This window comes from Aotus nancymaae, unplaced genomic scaffold, assembly GCF_030222135.1.
Source record: "Aotus nancymaae isolate 86718 unplaced genomic scaffold, 86718_ANA_hifiasm-v0.15.2.pri h1tg000002l, whole genome shotgun sequence".
NCBI lineage: Eukaryota > Metazoa > Chordata > Mammalia > Primates > Aotidae > Aotus > Aotus nancymaae.
The window spans coordinates 43,251,462-43,270,809 of NW_026988413.1; the positions used below are offsets into that span (position 1 = coordinate 43,251,462).

General features: G+C 37.6%; 1 protein-coding gene and 1 long non-coding RNA gene across 2 annotated transcripts in view; one reads left to right on the forward strand and one right to left on the reverse strand.

The window, feature by feature from the left end:
- The window catches only part of LOC135274016 (uncharacterized), a 692,063-nt gene that overhangs the window by 556,721 nt on the left and 115,994 nt on the right, over window positions 1-19,348 (reverse strand). The window lies entirely within an intron of this gene.
- On the forward strand, window positions 18,010-18,792 carry LOC105720421 (protein lin-28 homolog B-like). The gene has a single exon (XM_064363948.1). The coding sequence runs from the start codon at window positions 18,010-18,012 to the stop codon at window positions 18,790-18,792; it is 783 nt and encodes a 260-aa protein (XP_064220018.1).

The following is a 19,348-nucleotide window of genomic DNA, read 5'->3' on the forward strand; positions in this document are numbered from 1 at the left end:
TTTGATGAGAGGAATGAGCAGGAGCATTGTTGGAGGTGGAGACTTCCTAGCAAAGTTTTACTGGGTGCTTTTCTGCTAAAATTTAAGCTTTTTCAACACATTCTAATAATAAGCAGATAATATCATTCTTTAGCCCTCTAGAAAGTCAACTGGCAAAATGCCTTGAGTATTCTCAAAAAACTATTGCCATGACCTTTGTTCTTGACCAGCCTGCTTTTGCTTTGCCTGGCACACTCACTTCTTGATAGCCATTGCTTTGATTGAACTCTATCTTCACAATCATACTAGTAAAGCCATGTTTCAACACCTGTTACAATTCTTTGAAGAAAGGCTTCAGGCTCTTGATGCCACTTGTTTGAAATTTCCCTGGAAAACTCTGCTCTTTTCTGCAGCTGATCTAGGCACCATGGCCTTAGCACCCATCAAATGGAAAGTTTGCTCAACTGCAATTTTGCAGTCAGGATTGTGTAAGCTGAATCAATTGAGATGTCTACGGTGCTAACTATTGTTTGTGCTGTTAATCATCAGTCTGCTTCAAACAGGACACAAATTAGATTCATTTTTTTCCTCCCAAATTGATGTGGATGATCTGCCACTACAGGCTTCATCTTTAACATCATCTGATCCCTTCTTAAAATGAGTTATCCATTTGTAAACTGCTGACTTTTTTGGGGCATTGTACCCACAAAATTTTTGTAAAGCATCAATGATTTTGCCATTTTCACATCCAAGCTTCACCGTAAATTTGATGTTTGTCCTTGCTTCAGTTTTAGCAGAATTAATGTTGCTCTGATAGGGGTTCTTTTCAAACTGTTGTCTTATTTCCCTTAGTGCCTCAAACTCGATCCTCTTCAGATATGCTATAATACATTAGTAAGAGTTTATTTTGATGCAAAAAAATTGAAATCTACTCCTAGCGTTTTCATAATATGCATTTTCTATGAATTTTGTGAAGACATCTCATATACATAATCAACCTAATGGTCTAATGAAATTTCTATTATGAAAATATCAAATATTCATTTTGGCTCTTCTCCATAATATTTTGCTGGAAAGTAAAAGTGGAATAAGTCACTAAATCTTTTGAATTTGTAAAGGTAAAACCTGTGAAGAGTTGGCCAATTGGACAGAAATAAATTCTGGTCTTTTGCTGTTTTTCTTTCTAGTTTATGTACCTTATCATTCTAGGATACATAATTATGTAAAGACCATAAAAGTGTATCATATTCCTTAGCCAAGGACAAGATGCTTTAATGGCAATTTTTATATTTATTCTTCTTAATCTTGTAAGAAATGTCAAAGCCAAGAAAAAGTATTACCATACTTCACTCTGACCACTCACTTGAGCTTAATTTCTCTGTTACATATGAACTCTTGAAGCACTTTATACAACTAAATGAAGATAATACAGCAAAACAGGAGAAAGGGTGATCAACCAGTAGCTATAAGAAGGTGACAGAGATTCAGAGAGAGCTGAGATTGTTGAAACTAAATGGTATGATGCACTAACAGAGGATGAAGTAAAAATGAGGGAAAACATGTGGTTGGCTTCTAGCCTTAACTCTAGTTCACCTCTAATGAGGCTCAAAATCTGCTGAAGACTTTGGACCCTCTTACCCCCAGTTTCAATAATGTATCTGGCTCTCCTGCTGATTCACCTCCCCAGCTCTCTCCTCCTCACTGCTGAGCCCACTGGACACTCATCTGCAGTCTCAGCTCTGTCTCAGCTTCTGAGATTCATCTTACTTAGGTAATTTGGCATTAATTCATCCCAGCACAGTGGTTCTCAATGTTATCTGAATAATAGAGACTTCTAAGTAAGCCCCACACCCAACTTATACCCTAGACCGACTGAATCTGGGGTGGGAATCTGAACTCACGGTTGTCAAAGCTCCCCAAGTAATTCCAATTTGCATCCAAGATTGGGAAACACAGGGGCTAGCTCCTGATTCTGATCACAAAATTTTTATCCTGATGATAAATTTTTACACCAGTAAATGGGTTTCTGAAAATTTGTAAAGACTAATTGTACCCATTTGTACTCTAGTTGCAGTAACTAGTTGTATGCCTTACCCTGTGGGCTAGAGTTCCAACTTTAATATTCTGGCCAGTAACTCAGCTCTTCTAAGATGAGGTTCTTTTTCCCTCTCCTCTCCCCCGCTCCCCTCGCCTCCATGCCCCTTTCCTCCCGTCTCCTCCCTCCCCCCTCCCCTCCCCCTCCCTTCCCCTTCTCTCTTCTCTCCTCTAGTTAGCACCATCAAACCTGGACTCCAACCTAACTGCCTGTCACACTACCGAGAATGCAATGGTACAATCTCGGCTCACTGCAGCTTCCACCTCCCGTGTTCAAGTGATTCTCCTGCCTCGGCCTCCCAAGTAGCTGGGATTACAGGTGCCTGCCACCACAACCAGCTGATTTTTTGTATTTTTTAGTAAAGACAGGGTTTTACCATGTTGGTCAGGCTGGTCTCGAACTCCTGACCTCAAGTGATCCACCTGCCTCGGCCTACCAAAGTGCTGGAATTACAGACGTGAGCCACTGTGCCCTGCCCAGAAAAATATATATATATTTTTTATTACTAGAAGCAATACTTACGTATTATTTAACAAAATACTTAATAAGCCACTTAAGGTGAGATCTGAAGCTGGGTCAGTCCTACTCAAAACCAAGAAGGGGAGAGAGAGAGAGGTAAACCGTTCTACATTAGAGGGGAAGAAGAAATTTTGAAAATGAAAGTGAATGAGCCACATAGAAGGAGAGGGAGAAATAAACCAGAGTGACATGTGCAGCAAAAGCATTACATAGACTGAAATATCCCACAGGGCACAGTAAGTGAAGACTTTGAATAACAGAGATACATGATATATGTGATGTTTGCTTTGAATTCATTTACACTACAGACCATATTATGTACGTAATTTTCATAAACTAGTATAAACCTGTATGTGTATATATTCAGGGACAGTTTAAGAATTCAAACAATACAAGAGTATAAAATAAAAAGTAAAATTCCTGTTTTCAGCCAAACTCCAATGGAAATCATTCCTAACAGTTTCTTGGGTACCCTCCAAATATTTTCTGTGCATATGTAAAAATATATATGGATAGCATTTATTTTTAAAATAATTAATTCTACATAGGTTCAAACAGTGGTTTTTAAAAAGATGTACCATTTAAATTAAGACAACATGATGATCTGATAATTTTAATGTCTTTTATGATATTTATCCAATGTATGGTAAGGACTTGGAGCCCAACCTTGCTTGTCAACTTCCTTGGATGATGAGTTGAGGTTTGGTAGCCACATTTTCCTCCTATAAAATGTGATGGGATGTTCTACTGGAAACCTAGGTTTTTGACATTCTGTTCCAAAATCATACCTACATGAGATATCTTCAAAGCATGGCAGGTACAGCAGATGGGACTAGAAGGCCCAGAAGAAAACAAAGGTATTTTTAAATCGGTTTACCCCATATTGGGTAGTTTGAAACTATACCCATTATCCCCCAAATCTTTCAAATTTTGTTCTCAATTCCTCTAAGTATTTAATCACAAAACACTTTGCCAGGCTGAGACTTCTTTTGCTTTCAGATTCTGACTTTTAATATGTATAAAATTATATAATGCCCATTTAAGTGAGTTGAAGCATAGATGTTCTGCAAAAACTTTATTTCTAACAAATGGAAAAGAAAATCTTCTCTTGAAAATTTTATAGAGTAAATCACCTAGTAAAACATATTGGGGTACCTGAGATTTTTCTCAAGAGAGTTACTAAGTAGCTCTTCTCCTCATCCAAGGAGATAAGTCTATGATGATGCCCAATACTGAGTGGAAACAAGACTTTGGTGTGGGAGAAATTACGTTGTTCTTTGTCCAGAACTTTATAGTGGATGCTGTTTCTATGTGTGGCACTAAAGTTAGTTTTTTCTCAGCAGTAACATCCTGGTGAGATGGAAGACAAAAAGACAATGTAAAATTGGCAAGTTATGTAAGAACTGCTTAGAACAGAAAGATTTTTGTCCCTTTCTACTCTACTTGCAGTGACCATGAAACTCAAGAGCATGTCCCCATCTTCCCAAAGAAAGCATCTTCCAAAAGTAAGTTGGAGTTGGAGAGCAAAGCGGTGGAGGAGACATAGGGTATATTCGGTTCATAGTTATGAATCATCCGTATTATGAAAAGAGACTTTATGGTCAATGAAAACTGCAGTATTTAAATGAAAATTGTTGTCATATGTTTCCCTAAGTAGAAGCAGAATAATACTCACCATTTATTCAGCACCAGCTATGTGCCAGGCACTGTGCTATGTGGTTTAGATACACAATTTTCTCTAAAACTACAAACAACCCTGCAAAACAAATGTTATGGTCTTCTTTTTAAAGATAAGAAAATTGAAGCTGAGAGAGCTTAATCAATTTGCTCACAATCACTGGGGATAAATGGTGGAACTGGAATTCAAATTTAGGTTTCTGAAATTCAAAAAGCATGTGCTGTAGTCCTTATCATGTCAATAATATATGGCTCGAAGACCACAAAAAAAATTAAAAAGTATTACAACCCAAACAAACATATTCATAGGTGTTCTAATTCCATCTTTCAACCCAATTAGGCAGCAAGAATAAGAGAGAAGTTATAAACGGAAGGATTAAAAGACATAAGGAGAGTTAGGATAATAATTATTATTTCATACTAATGGAAGTGGGGAGAGGTACATTAGCAATTCTCAGGCATACCTCAGAAAAGATACGTAAAGCACTAGATACAGCAGTCATCTCTGTGTTTTTAAAAAAAGTAGAACAGAATGCTGAGCATGAATCTCTTTTTGTGTTCCCAAGTGACAGCGTTTTATGCATTGTTGCTTTCTTGAGGTTACAGAACAGAAAAGTACAGAATTTATCCTCTTGTCTTTGTATTTGCATTTTTCAGAATTATGTGAGCGCAGACAGAATTATCTAGATGCAGACAGAATAAAGGCAAAGAATGCCTACACTGAAAATCCTCTGGGAAACAATAAATAGTAATCAGAGTAAATCTACAAAATGTATCCTAGACAAACACACCAAAAGAGTACACACTTTTGGCAGATTTGTGCACCTTTACTCATCTAAATATAGAGAAAGACACAAAACTATTTTCTCATTTATCCTCAAAATTTTCCTTTGAATTAGGAAATTCTTTACAGTAAGGAAAACTAAAGCACAGTAGTTATAAAATATTGAGTTTCACGTTAGATTCCATACTGTTTTTGTGTTTGGCTGGTTTGTATTTGGGTTTTGCTTTGTTTTAAACGATTATCATCTCTTTTTTAAAAAATGACATTTGAATGCTGAGATTACTATGCTTAAATAATCTCCAGATATCTGGATGAAAAATTAAGCATGTACATAGTTATTTGGCTATAATTAGTCAGAAGTGATTCTAAAATTATGCATTTTTTAAGCCATTTATTTTATATCTATTATATGCAGTCAACAAAGGACAATAGGAGACAGAAAGGATAATAAGATTGTATGCCTTCCGTAAAGAAGCTCAGAATCAATAAACATAGCAAAGGTGAATATATATTATAATAATAATATAATTGTTATAGTACTTATAGGAACTATAGCAAAAAATAGGAAAAAAAATTACAAGCAGCCAGGAGATCAAGAGTAGCTTGATGAAAAAACATTTGAGTTGGGTCTAGAAAGGTGGAAATTATTGGATACAGGCAAAAAGGGGAATAAAAAAAAAGCAGCATTCAGAAGCATGAAATAGTAGAGGGATGAAGCTGGGAAAATTTAAAGCAGATTTGGGATATGGCATATATTCTACTTAAATTTTAGTCCAATATATGTGTTGAGAATATTCTCAGAAAAGCAAATTTGGTTCCAAATTTGAAGGCTTGCAAAAATTTGAAGGCTTGCAAGGGTTGACTGCATAGATAATTATGAGGAATACAAAGAGTAGAGGTGGGGCTTTTTGTTGTTGTTGTTGTGGAAGGAATGCAATGATTTCCATCTTTAGACACTAAGAGCACTGTGTCATGTAGGCTCAACTTTACCAGTGTAGAAGAAAATATAATTTACCAGGACCTGAGTCATATTTGGTAGACAGGAAAATAAAACAAAATAGAAATGCCATAACAAAACTATGCAGTAGCAAGGGCCCAGCTGAGATTGATAGCATGAGAGAATATGGGAGCCAACAGTACCATTTTGTGACTTTATTCAACAAAGTTGGAACACAGAAATAAGCAATGTCATTATCATTAATGTCAAGACTACAAAGAATTTTAGGATGCCACAAAAAAATATTGAAGAGACATATCAAGAAGCCTGGCCTGGTTAAGAATGCAAGTGAAGGGCCGGGCGCAGTGGCTCACGCCTGTAATCCCAGCACTTTGGGAGGCCGAGGCGGGTGGATCACGAGGTCAAGAGATCGAGACCATCCTGGTCAACATGGTGAAACCCTGTCTCTACTAAAAATACAAAAAATCAGCTGGGCATGGTGGCACATGCCTGTAATCTCAGCTACTCAGGAGGCTGAGGCAGAAGAATTGCCTGAACCCAGGAGGCGGAGGTTGCGGTGAGCCGAGATCGCGCCATTGCACTCCAGCCTGGGTAACAAGAGCGAAACTCCGTCTCAAAAAAAAAAAAAAAAAGAATGCAAGTGAATGCACAGAGTCATTTAACACAAGTCATATGAATGGCTTAGAGAATAGTGGGGAGTCTGTGACTTGGGGATCATAAAAGGGAAGAACAGAAGCAGTAGGCATGAGGGAAGAGAAAAAAGTGACGAAGACCCTAAGATAAAATATTGGCCACAGAACATTATTTCAAAATATGTGTATTCCAATAGTGAGGATAAAAACACAAGTTTTTATTTATAGTGGAAAAAGCAGAAGAAAAACTCAGAGAAGATTGAAGGGCTTTTGCAAAGCAAAATGCAGCAAATCACAGAGGATAAGAAGGAGAAGTTGTAGGATACAGCAGGTATGGAAAGAGCTTTAGTGGAATAAGTACAGGTACCATAAGAAGAAAAGGAGGTGCTGAGGAAAAAAGTTAAAAGTTCCAAACAGGGAACTGCTATATGGGTGAATTTTTTTAAATTAAAGGTTTGGAGACTTTATTAGTCCTGGTGGATGAACTGAAATCATATAACAAAAGACCACAAACTGGTGGCTTAAACAAAAGCAAGGTATTGTCTCATTGGTCTAGAGCCTATACGTCTGAGAGATCAAGGTGTTGGCCAGGTTGGTCCCTTCTAAAAACCGTGAGGGAAAAGCTATTCCACATCTCTTGCCTAGCTTCTGGTGGTCTATTGGCAATCTTTGATATTATTTGTCCTGTAAAAGCATTATCCTATCTCTGCCTCTGCCTTCATCTTCACATGGTGTTCTCTGTGTGTGTGTGTGGAGGGGGGGTGTATGTCTGTGTGTGTGTGTGTTTAAATTTCTCCATTTTATAATGACATGAGTCATATTAGAGCTCCACTCTACTCCAGCATGACCTCATCTAAACTAGTTACATCTGCAAGCACCTTTATCCAAATAAGGTCATATTTTGAGTACTGGGGTTAGTACTTCAACATACAAACCTTCAGAGAATACATTTCAATCTGTAACAGGGCACTTAGCATAACGTTGGTGGATTTGGAGCTGCAAGATTCAGTCTCCTTAAGGATTGTTAGGTTTTGATATCACCTCACAGTTTCAAACACTGGGGAAGAAGTAGGTAAAGGTGAACTACTGCATGTTTGGCCTCACACGAAGCCTTTGGATAACTGACTGCAGTTTTTGCATTTTTCTGGATGCTTAGATATTCATACATTCACAAATACAACCTGTGTGCATATAACTGTCTGCTCAAATGACTGTATACAAGTCATTCAAGTGTGAAGTGTAGAGGTGGAAATAATGCAAAGGAAGGCAAATTTGTAATATGATAATCCACAAGACAAGCATTACCATTCCATGCTGAATTCCTGAGATGTTCTCTCTGCAAGTCTGAAAGAGGAGTTCAGCCTTAGGCCATAAGACAATCAATAAAAGGTTTATGAACTGTAATTAAAACATGTCAAGATCTAGAAGTTATTGAAGACAAATGGTCCTTCCTTGAAGATGTTTCTCAAAGATAGAATATGTGATAGTCCTAGGAGACAAGAAATCAGTTCTAGAAAAATCTTAGCCTAATAATCTTTCAAGAAAAATTGACAACATTCAAAATGCCAAGGTTTTTAATAATCCAGAAAAATACTCACCTTTTATGCCTTTGATTTTCCAAAGAATTCCTCAAAAGTAAGTACTAAAAATTTAATGTTAAAAATACTTGCCCTTTAGAATTCCAAAAAATAGTAACAAAAAGATGATAGATAAAACTCCCTTGGGGGAAGTGGTGGTTGTGGGAGCAGCTTCAGCAGACTTAAATGTTCCTGCCTGCCAGCTTTGAAGAGAGCAGTGGATCTCCCAGCACAGCACTGGAGCTCTGCTAAGGAACAGACTGTCTCCTCAAGTGGGTCCCTGACCCCATGCCTCCTGACTGGGAGACACCTCCCAGCAAAAGTTGACAGACACCTCATACAGGAGAGCTCTGGCTGGCATTTGGCGGGTGCCCCTATGGGACAAAGCTTTCAGGGGAAGAAACAGGCAACAATCTTTGCTATTCTGCAGCCTCTGCTGGTGATACCCAGGCAGACAGGGTCTGGAGTGGACCTCCAGCAAAGCAGACCTGTAGCAGAGAGGTCTGACTGTTAGAAGGAAAACTAACAAACAGAAAGAAATACCATCAACATCAACAAAAAGGATGTCCACACAGAAATTCCATCCAAAGGTCACCTACATCAAAGACGAAAGGTAGACAAATCCAGGAAGATGAGGAAAAACCAGCAGAAAAAGTCTGAAAATTCTGAAAACAAGAACGCCTCTTCTCCAAAGGATCACAACTCCTCGCCAGCAAGGGAACAAAACAAGATGAAGAATGAGTTTGATTAATTGACGCAAGTAGGCTTCAGAAGGTGGGTAATAACAAACTCCTCTGAGCTAAAAAAGCATGTTCTAACCCAATGCAAAAAAAAAAAGCTAAGAACTTTGAAAAGGGGTTAGATGAATTGGTAACTAGAACAATCAGTCAAAGAAGAACATAAGTGACCTGATGGAGCTGAAAAACATAGCACAAGAACTTTGTGAAGCATACACAAGTATCAATACTGAATCGATCTAGCAGAAGAAAGGATATCAGAGATTGAAGATCAACTTAATGAAATAAAGCATGAAGACAAGATTCAAGCAAAAAGAATGAAAAAGAATGAAAAAAGCCTCCAAGAAATATAAGACTATGTAAAAAGACCAAACCTACATTTGATTGGTGTACCTGAAAGTGACAAGCAGAATGGAAGCAAGTTGGAAAACACTCTTCAGGATATTATCCAGGAGAATCTCCCCAACCTAGCAAGGCAGGCCAACATTCAAATCCAGGAAATACATAGAATACCACAAAGATACTCCTTGAGAAGAGCAACCCCAAGACACATAATCATCAGATTCACCAAGGTTGAAATGAAGAAAAATGTTAAGGGCAGTCAGACAGAAGGGTCAGGTTACCCACAAGGGGAAGCCCACCAGACTCAGTCAGACAGAAGGGTCAGGTTACCCACAAGGGGAAGCCCACCAGACTAACAGCTGATCTCTCTGCAGAAATCCTACAAGCCAGAAGAGAGTGAGGGCCAATATTCATCATTCTTATAGAAAAGAATTTTCAACCCAGAATTTCATATCCAGCCAAACTAAGCTTCATAAGCGAAGAAGAAATAAAATCCTTTATAGACAAGCAAATGCTGAGAGATTTTAACACCACCAGGCTGTGTTACAAGAGGCTACTGAATGAAGTACTAAATATAGAAAGGAAAACTGGTGCCAACCACTGCAAAAACATACAAAATGGTAAAGATCATCGACAGTATGAAGAAACTGCATCAACTAACAGGCAAAATAACAAGTTAGTATCATAATGACAGGATCAAAATCACATATAACAATATTAACCTTAAGTGTAAATGGGCTAAATGCCCCAATTAAAAGACACAGACTGGCAAATTGGATAGTCAAGACCCATTGGTGTGCTGTATTCAGGAGACTCATCTCACGTGCAGAGACACACATAGGCACAAAATAAATGGATGGAGGAAGATTTACCAAGCAAATGGAAAGCAAAAAAAGCAAGAATTGCAATCCTAGTCTCTGATAAAACAGACCTTAAACTAACAAAGATCAAAAAAGACAAAGAAGGGCATTACATAATGGTAATGGGATCAATGCAACAAGAAGAGCTAACTATCCTAAATATATACACACCCAATATAGGAGCACTCAGATTCATAAAGCAAGTTCTTAATGACCTACAAAAAGACACAGACTCCCACATAATAATATTGGGAAACTTTAACACCCCACTGTCAATATTAGACCAATTAATGAAACAGAAAATTAACAAGGATATTCAGGACTTGAACTCAGCTCTGGACCTAGCAGACCTAATAGATATCTACAGAACTCTCCATCCCAAATCAACAGAATATACATTCTTCTGGGCACCACATCACACTTATTCTAAAATTGATCACATGACTGAAAGTAAAACACTTTTCAGCAAATCCAAAAGAACAGAAATCAAAACAGTCTCTCAGACCACAGTGCAATTACAGTAGAATTCAGGATTAAGAAACTTACTCAAAGCTGCACAACTACATGGAAACTAAACAACCAAATAGATTGACCTCTAGCCAGACTAATGAAGAAAAGAGAAAAGAATCAAATAGACACAATAAAAAATGACAAAGGGGATATCACCACTGATCCCACAGAAATATAAACTACTATCAGAGAATACTATAAAGAATTCTATGCAAATAAACTAGAAAATCTAGAAGAAATTGATAAATTCCTGGACACATACACCTTCCAAAGACTAAACTAGGAAGAAGTCAAATCCCGGAATAGACCAGTAACAAGTTCTGACATTGAGGCAATAATTAATAGCCTACCAATCAAAAAATGCCCAGGACCAGATGGAATCACAGCCAACTTCTACCAGAGGTACAAAGAGGAGTTGGTACCATTGCTTCTGAAACTACTCCAAACAATACAAAAAGATGGACCCCTCCGTATCTCATTTTATGAGGCCACCATCATCCTGATACCAAAACCTGGCAGACACACAACAAAAAAAGAAAATTTCAGGTCAATATCCCTGATGAATATCAATGCAAAAATCCTCAATAAAATATTGGCAAACCAATACTAGCAGCACATCAAAAAGCTTATCCACCACGGTCAAATCGGCTTCATCCCTGGGATGCAAGGCTGGTTCAACATATGTATATCAATAAATGTAATCCATCACATAAACAGAACCAAAGACAAAAACCACATGATTATCATGATTATCTCAGTAGTTCCAGAAAAGGCCTTTGATAAAATTCAACACCCCTTCATGCTAAAAACTCTGAATAAACTAGGTATTGATGGAACATATCTCAAAATAATAAGAGCTATTTATGACAAACCCACAGCCAATATCATACTGAATTGGCAAAAGCTGGAAGCATTCACTTTGAAAACCAACACAAGACAAGGGTGCCTTCTCTCACCACTCCTACTCAACATAGTATTAGAAGTTCTTGCCAGGGCAATCAGGCAAGAGAAAGAAATAAAGAATATTCAAATAGAAGGCGAGAAAGTCAAATTGTCTCTGTTTGCAGATGACACAATTGCATATTTAGAAAACCTCATCGTCTCAGCCCAAAATCTCCTTAAGCTGATAAGCAACTTCAGCAACTTGACCAAGTCCCAGGATACAAAATCAACATGCAAAAATCACAAGCATTCCTATACACCAATAACAGACAAACAGAGAGCCAAATCATGAGTGAACTCCCATTCACAATTGCTACAAAGGGAATAAAACATCTAGGATTACAACTTACAAGGGATGTGAAGGACCTCTTCAAGGAGAACTACAAATCACAGCACAAGGAAATAAGAGAGGACATAAACAAATGGAAAAACATTCCATGCTCATGGATAGAAAGACTAAATATTGTGAAAATGGCCACACTGCCCAAAGTAATTTATACATTCAATGCTATCCTCATCAAACCACCATTGACTTTCTTCACAGAATTTGCAAAAACTACTTTAAATTTCATATGGACCCAAAAAATAGTTCGAATAGCCAAGACAATCCTGAGCAAAAAGAACAAAGATGGAGGCATCAAGCTACCTGACTTCAAACTATATGCAAAGCTACAGTAACCAAAACAGCATGGTACTGATACCAAAATAGATATACAGACCAATGAAACATAATAGAGGCTTCAGAAATAACATTACACATCTACAACCATCTCATTTTTGACAAACCTGACAAAAACAAACAGTGTGGAAAGGATTCCCTATTTAATAAATGGTGTTAGGAAAACTGGCTAGCTATATGCAGAAAGCTGAAACTGGACCCCTTCCTTATACCTTATACAAAAATTAATTCAAGATGTATTAAAGAGTTAAATATAAGACCTAAAACCATAAAATCCCTAGAAGAAAAGCTAGACAATACCATTCAGGACATAGGCATGGGCAAAGACTTCATGACTAAAACACCAAAAGCAATGGCAACAAAAGCCAAAATTGACTAATGTGAACTAATTAAACTAAAGAGCTTCTGCACAGGCAAAGAAACTATCATCAAAGTGAACAGGCAACCTACAGAATGGGAGAAAATGTTTGTCTCTCCCATCTGACAAAGGGCTAATATCTAGAATCTACAAAGAACAAAAACAAATTTACAAGAAAAAAAACAAACAATCCCATCAAAAAGTGGGCAAAGGATATGAACAGACACTTCTCAAAAGAAGACATATATGAGGCCATCAAACATGAAAAAAAGCTCATTATCACTGGTCATTAGAAAAATGCAAATCAAAACCACATTGAGATACCATGTCACACCTGTTAGAATGGTGATCATTAAAAAGTCAGGAAGCAACAGATGCTGTAGAGGATATGGATAAATAGGAACACTTTTACACTGTTGGTGGGAGTCTAAATTAGTTCAACCATTGTGGAAGACAGCATGGTTATTGCTCAAGGATCTAGAACCAGAAATTCCATATGACCCAGTAACCTCATTACTGGTTATATAACCAAAGGATTATAAATCATTCTACTATAAAGTCATATGCATATGTATGTTTATTGCAGCACTGTTCACAACAGCAAAGATTTGGAACCAACCCAAATGTCCATCAATGATAGACTGGATAAAGAAAATGTGGCACATATACACCATGGAATAGTATGCAGCCATAAAAAAGGATGAGCTCATGTCCTTTGCAGGGAAATGGATGAAGCTGGAAACCATCATTCTCAGCAAACTAACACAGGAACAGAAAATCAAACACCACATGTTCTTTCTCATAAGTGGGAGTTGAATAATGAGAACACATGGACACAGAGAGGGGAACATCACGCACCAGGGCCTGTCATGGGGTGGGGGAGTAGGGGAGGGATAGCATTAGGAGAAATACTTAATGTAGACGATGGGTTGATGGGTGCAGCAAACCACCATGGCTTGTGTATACCCATGTAACAAACGTGCACGCTCTGCACATGTATCCCAGAACATAAAATATAATAAATATTAATAATAATAATGATGATAACAAAAAGGTTAAAGTAAATATTAGACCTAAAATGTCATGACCTTTGAAACTGTTGCTACAAGTCTAATAGAAGGTGATATGAAAAATTTTATTTTTCATTTTCATTTTTTTAATGACTTCTCATTTTGTCATCTTCATAGTAATTTGAAAGGTGCCCCTTACATGGCATTTAGTAAAACAGGTTATTAAGCTCGAGCACAATGAACCTAGCATACTCTGCCTCTCACGTCTCACCTACTCACCTTTATGTTTGAGCTAACTTCCCACTACTGCCTTTGTTCCCAATATATGTAGCGTTCCTGGAACTTTCAAAATATCACAGATTTTACTCACATATGTATTTGTAAAAATTGTTTAATTCCTGCTTCTCTGCATTAGATTCTAAAGTTCACCAAAGTGGGTGAAGGGAAAATGTCTTTTTTGTTCACCATTGTATCCCCTGTGCAAATAGGTATTCCACAAATATTTTTGCAAAAAAATGAATAAACAAAGATTTTAAGGCAGCAGGACTAAATAGAAAACCTTATTTACTCTAAGTTGTTTGACTAGTTCTAATAAGAAAAGGGAATATAATGTATATCTGTTTTATAATATTCTGTATTCATCTACTTTTTCTTAAATCTCCCACCATTTGCAGGCCTTCAATTTCCACAGGAAATACTGGAGTCAATATCAGGGCTTCAAAAGGAACACTTGGCACAATAACCACTTCATCAGTAGGATCCAAGGATCCCACTCAAGCAGCCAATTTCATGCTTTTCACACAACTCCAGAATGTTGCAATCCCCCATTAGAGGACCAAAGTGGAAGAATAAATCACTTTTCCCAGATTTTAGCACCTAACTATATAAAAATAGATAGGCTGCCCACTAATTCTAGAGAAAACACAAAGATGGTATTCACCAACAGTTAAAGTCATGAAAAACAAGCTTTTACTCCACTATTTTGGAATATCAGTTAGAAAAATAATCACTTAACAGGTCCTTACAATTCTTGTCTGGATAGGTTTTTGACTTGTAAAATGCCTTTCAATGTAATTGAAATGAATCATTCATTTCTTTTTTTTTTTTAATTGCATTTTAGGTTTTGGGGTACATGTGAAGAACATGCAAGATCGTGGCATAGGTGCATACGTGGCAGTGTGATTTGCTGCCTTCCTCTCCTTCACCTATATGTGGTGTTTCTCCCCATGCTATCTCTCCCCAACTCCCCACCCCCCATTGTCCCTCCCCTACTTCCCCCAACAGACCCCAGTGTATAGTGCTCCCCTCCCTGTGTCCATGTGTTCTCATTGATCAACACCCGCCTATGAGTGAGAATCATTCATTTCTTATGGAACCATTCTACACTTGAGATTACATACAACAATGAATTGTAAAAATTAATTTCCCCTGAAGAGGGAAATTTAATATGTACATACATGTGTGTGCGCACACACACACACACACACCCCTTTGTTTTCTATCCAATGAAATTTGGAAACTTAGGAAAACATGTTTCTGTATCACAGCTCTGTTATAAGCTTTTCTATGCAAGATGAAAACCACTTTCCCCTGGTTTATCCCTGAGGAGAAAAGCAAACGTTTAAGGGACATATCTACTCTAGAGTAAGCAGTCTAAATGCAATGGGGGCATACATGACCTTTGTAATTCAAGCCATACCAATCTATGGTGATGACGGTGGGAATGAGGAGTAGGGAAAGAGAATGATCTAATAAGTAAAATAAAACAGTAGTAACCAAAGATCTATAACAATATTTGTATTCAAACAATGAACAAGTTAGTTGAAATTATAGATGAGTCATATTTGACAAGGCATTTGTAAGATTCTCTACGACAGCTTAAAATATCATTTGTAATGTATACTCCATTTAATTGTCAAACGATTTAGGGCAGCTTACAATAAAAGGAGATCATAAGTAAACAGGTAATTAAATATGAAAATGGAGATCACAACCATGAAATGGAAAGGTATTTGCAGGATAGTGGTTTAAAAATAAGGTAATTACTAAAAATTGAGCACTGAATTTGATTCTGAGTGTTCTCATAGACAATGCAAAAATGGAAACTTAATGGTTGTTTAGCCCTTCTTGATTAAAAATCTCATCTCAATTGCATAAGGGGAAGAAAATCATCTTTCTTTCTCATCCTAAGTTCCATGAGAAATTTCCTACATGCCTTCTTATACAAATGGGAGATTAGATGATAACATAATGAACTCTTTCAAAGTGATTCTGAAAAATGTAAAAATGTTTTTCATTAACTATTTTTTATTTCACCCTGTTATAAAATGGATATTAAAGCAGAATTCATTGAAAGTATTTCTCAGGGTAGCTAAATTAATACAGTCCAAATATTTACTCTGGAGTCATCCAAGTAACTGCAAGGGACAGAACTGATAGACCATAGAAAAATGTCATTCAAACTGCTTTAAGCCCGGGAAAACTATTCCAGATTACTGAGAAACTAGACGTGTAAAACATAAAAGTATCGCTGTTCTGACTGAAGATGGGACAGGGAAAGTCTGAGACACTACCTTTCAGCTTCCCTGTTTACTCCTCCACCCCTGTCTCTGGTCAGCTCCAAGGATCTAGTAGCCCTCAGACTGGAATACAGATGCACTGTGTATTACAAAAGAGAAACTCACATTCATGGGTACATATAAAAAGGGAGCAGCACATTCCCCTGAAAGGTATCACTAACAGGCTGCCAAACAAAAGTATGTTTCTGAAGAATGCTCTACATAAAACAAAATAAATCAGTATGAAAGTAATTTCCATATGAGTGCTCATGAGTTTAAGACAGAGTTTTTAAAAATAAAATATACAGGCTTTTCCCCTAGATTTATAAGACATTGGTAATTATTGCTAAAAAATTGGAAGATTCAGAGACCACAAAAATTAAAATGATAAAAAATGCTATTTCTCAAAGAAAAACAATAACATTTTATTATATTTTCTTTTTTGTATGCACCCATACGTACTCTGAAAAAGAGATTAGGATGAATGCACTTCCTGGAAACCTGTTATTTTTATATATCATATATATTTTCTACTTTATTAAGTATTCTTCCAAACTATCATTTTTCATGTCCTCATGAACATTGTACAGTTGAAACAATCTTGTCAATATCCAACATCTGGCCACATAGTTTATCTGTACAGTTTCTGTATCACCAACTGTCCTACAATGAACATCTCTAGGAGATACATCTTTGCTTTCTTTCATAACAAGGTTGTAGAAACTCATTTTTGAATCAAACAGCAAGCCATGTTTAAGTATTTTGATGCCATAATCAGTTTGCCCTCAAAACAAAACAAAAAAAGAAAGTCGTAGAAATGTACAATTGCAGCAGGTTTGCCTCCTTAGACAGCAAATTCTTAAATGGAAGTTAATGTACTAGATGTTTACTAAAGAGAGCTTTTAGAATCAACTTCTGTGGAAGGAAGGATTGAGCAGAAGCAGCAAGCCAACAACAAAAGCTCAACAGTAACTCTCAGCTGACTCCATGGGGAGCTCTGAAACTCTTGACAATTCTTCAGAATTGTCCTGAATTGGGCTGAAATAACTAGGGATTTATACATCTCCATTTCTTCCACTGAGGCAATCCCTGAATCCCAGCAGATAAGACAGTTCTAGCAGCTAGCTCAACAAGTGCTCCACTGAACGAGGACATGGGCCACACATCACAATGTCCCCCACAGTAATATCCCCAGCACTGTATGAGCAGGTCTGGCTCCCCTCACTTTGATATATTTTGGTTATAATTAACTATTTCATTCCCATCATTGGAAAGGTCAATAAGGGTGTCTTGTTGGTTGGCAATTTGGTGTTTTTGTAAATAAGTTGTTTATTTTTTACTTTTGCCCATTTTCCTATTACGGTGATTTGCTGGGTGGCTGGCGGAGGTTGATTTTTTTTTTTTTTTTTTTAAAAGCTATTTACATGCTAAGAATATTAACCCTCTTGAAAACAATGAAAATATACTTACTCAGCCTATATTTGTATCCAACGTTATTACAATATTTGATGACAGAAACTTACAATAATATTGAAAAAAATTCATGCATGGGAATTTTCTTTGTGAGAAATGAACATTTCTTATTTTTGTCCCTGATGTGTTACTGTCTTTGTGTATTTCTTATAGATTTATATAGTCATTGAAATATCTTTTGTTGAAGTGACAGATTCCAGGCCCCTTCCTCCTCCCCGTCCTCCGGGACTGAACGCCACACACGTCCTCACACCCTCTTCCCCCCTCACACCCAGGCTAGCGACGCGACCATGAGGCCCCGGAGGTTCTTCAGAAGAGGATGAAGCCATTCAAGCAGGTTTCACCAGCCCCAGTCCCAGGCGGGGCTAGCAAAGGTGGTGGAGAAGAGCCCGGGAAGCTGCCGGAGCCGGCAGAAGAGGAATCCCAGGTTTTGCACGGAACTGGCCACTGTAAGTGGTTCAATGTGCGCATGGGATTTGGATTCATCTCCATGATAAACCGAGAGGGAAGTCCCTTGGATATTCCAGTCGATGTATTTGTACACCAAAGCAAACTATTCATGGAAGGATTTAGAAGCCTAAAAGAAGGAGAACCAGTGGAATTCACATTTAAAAAATCTTCCAAAGGCCTTGAATCAATATGGGTAACAGGACCTGGTGGGAGCCCCTGTTCAGGAAGTGAAAGAAGACCTAAAGGGAAGACTCTACAGAAAAGAAAACCAAAGGGAGATAGATGCTACAACTGTGGTGGCCTTGATCATCATGCTAAGGAATGTAGTCTACCTCCTCAGCCAAAGAAGTGCCATTACTGTCAGAGCATCATGCACATGGTGGCAAACTGCCCACATAAAAATGTTGCACAGCCACCCGCGAGTTCTCAGGGAAGACAGGAAGCAGAATCCCAGCCATGCACTTCAACTCTCCCTCGAGAAGTGGGAGGCGGGCATGGCTGTACATCACCACCATTTTCTCAGGAGGTTAAAGCAGAGATCTCAGAACGACCAGGCAGGTCACCTCAAGAAGCTTCCTCCACAAAGTCATCTGCGGCGCCAGAAGAGCAAAGCAAAAAGGGGCCTTCAGTTCAAAAAAGGAAGAAGACATAATAGTTCTTCTTCATGTGTTCTTTCCTTTACCCGGTTGCAAAGTCTACCTCATGAAAGTACAGGGGAACAGTATTTCATAAGCAGTAGCTGACCTAGGATTTTAACTACTATTGGGGAACTGTGAATTTTTTAAACAGACAAATCACTCTAAGCAAATTACATTTGAGCAGGGTGTCATGTTTTATGTTACTTCAGAGAATAAGATACTATGTCTATCAATATGTGCATGTGTGAGAGGGAGAGAGCCTGAGTCTGTGTGTGTGTACTTGAGGGTTTTTATATAGGAGTATATACACATATATAAAGAGCCTTCATCTTTATATATTTGTGTATAGATCAAAGCACACACCCTCCCTCATATAGTTGGACATTTCCAATAATTGAAAATCCAAGTGAAGCATTATAGATAGTTTTAAAATTAACCCACTGGAGTTTTCTTGATATACCACTTCTTTTCTATTATATAAAAATAAAAACATGACTGTTACCTTTTGTGTGAACCAAAGGATACTTCAGATCTCACAGCTGCCAATCATGCGGTACTAAAGGTTTTTAA

What these genes read in the sequence shown, in the direction of transcription:
- LOC105720421 (XM_064363948.1), top strand. Translation starts at nt 18,010, where the DNA reads ATGAAGCCATTCAAGCAGGTTTCACCAGCCCCAGTCCCAGGCGGGGCT.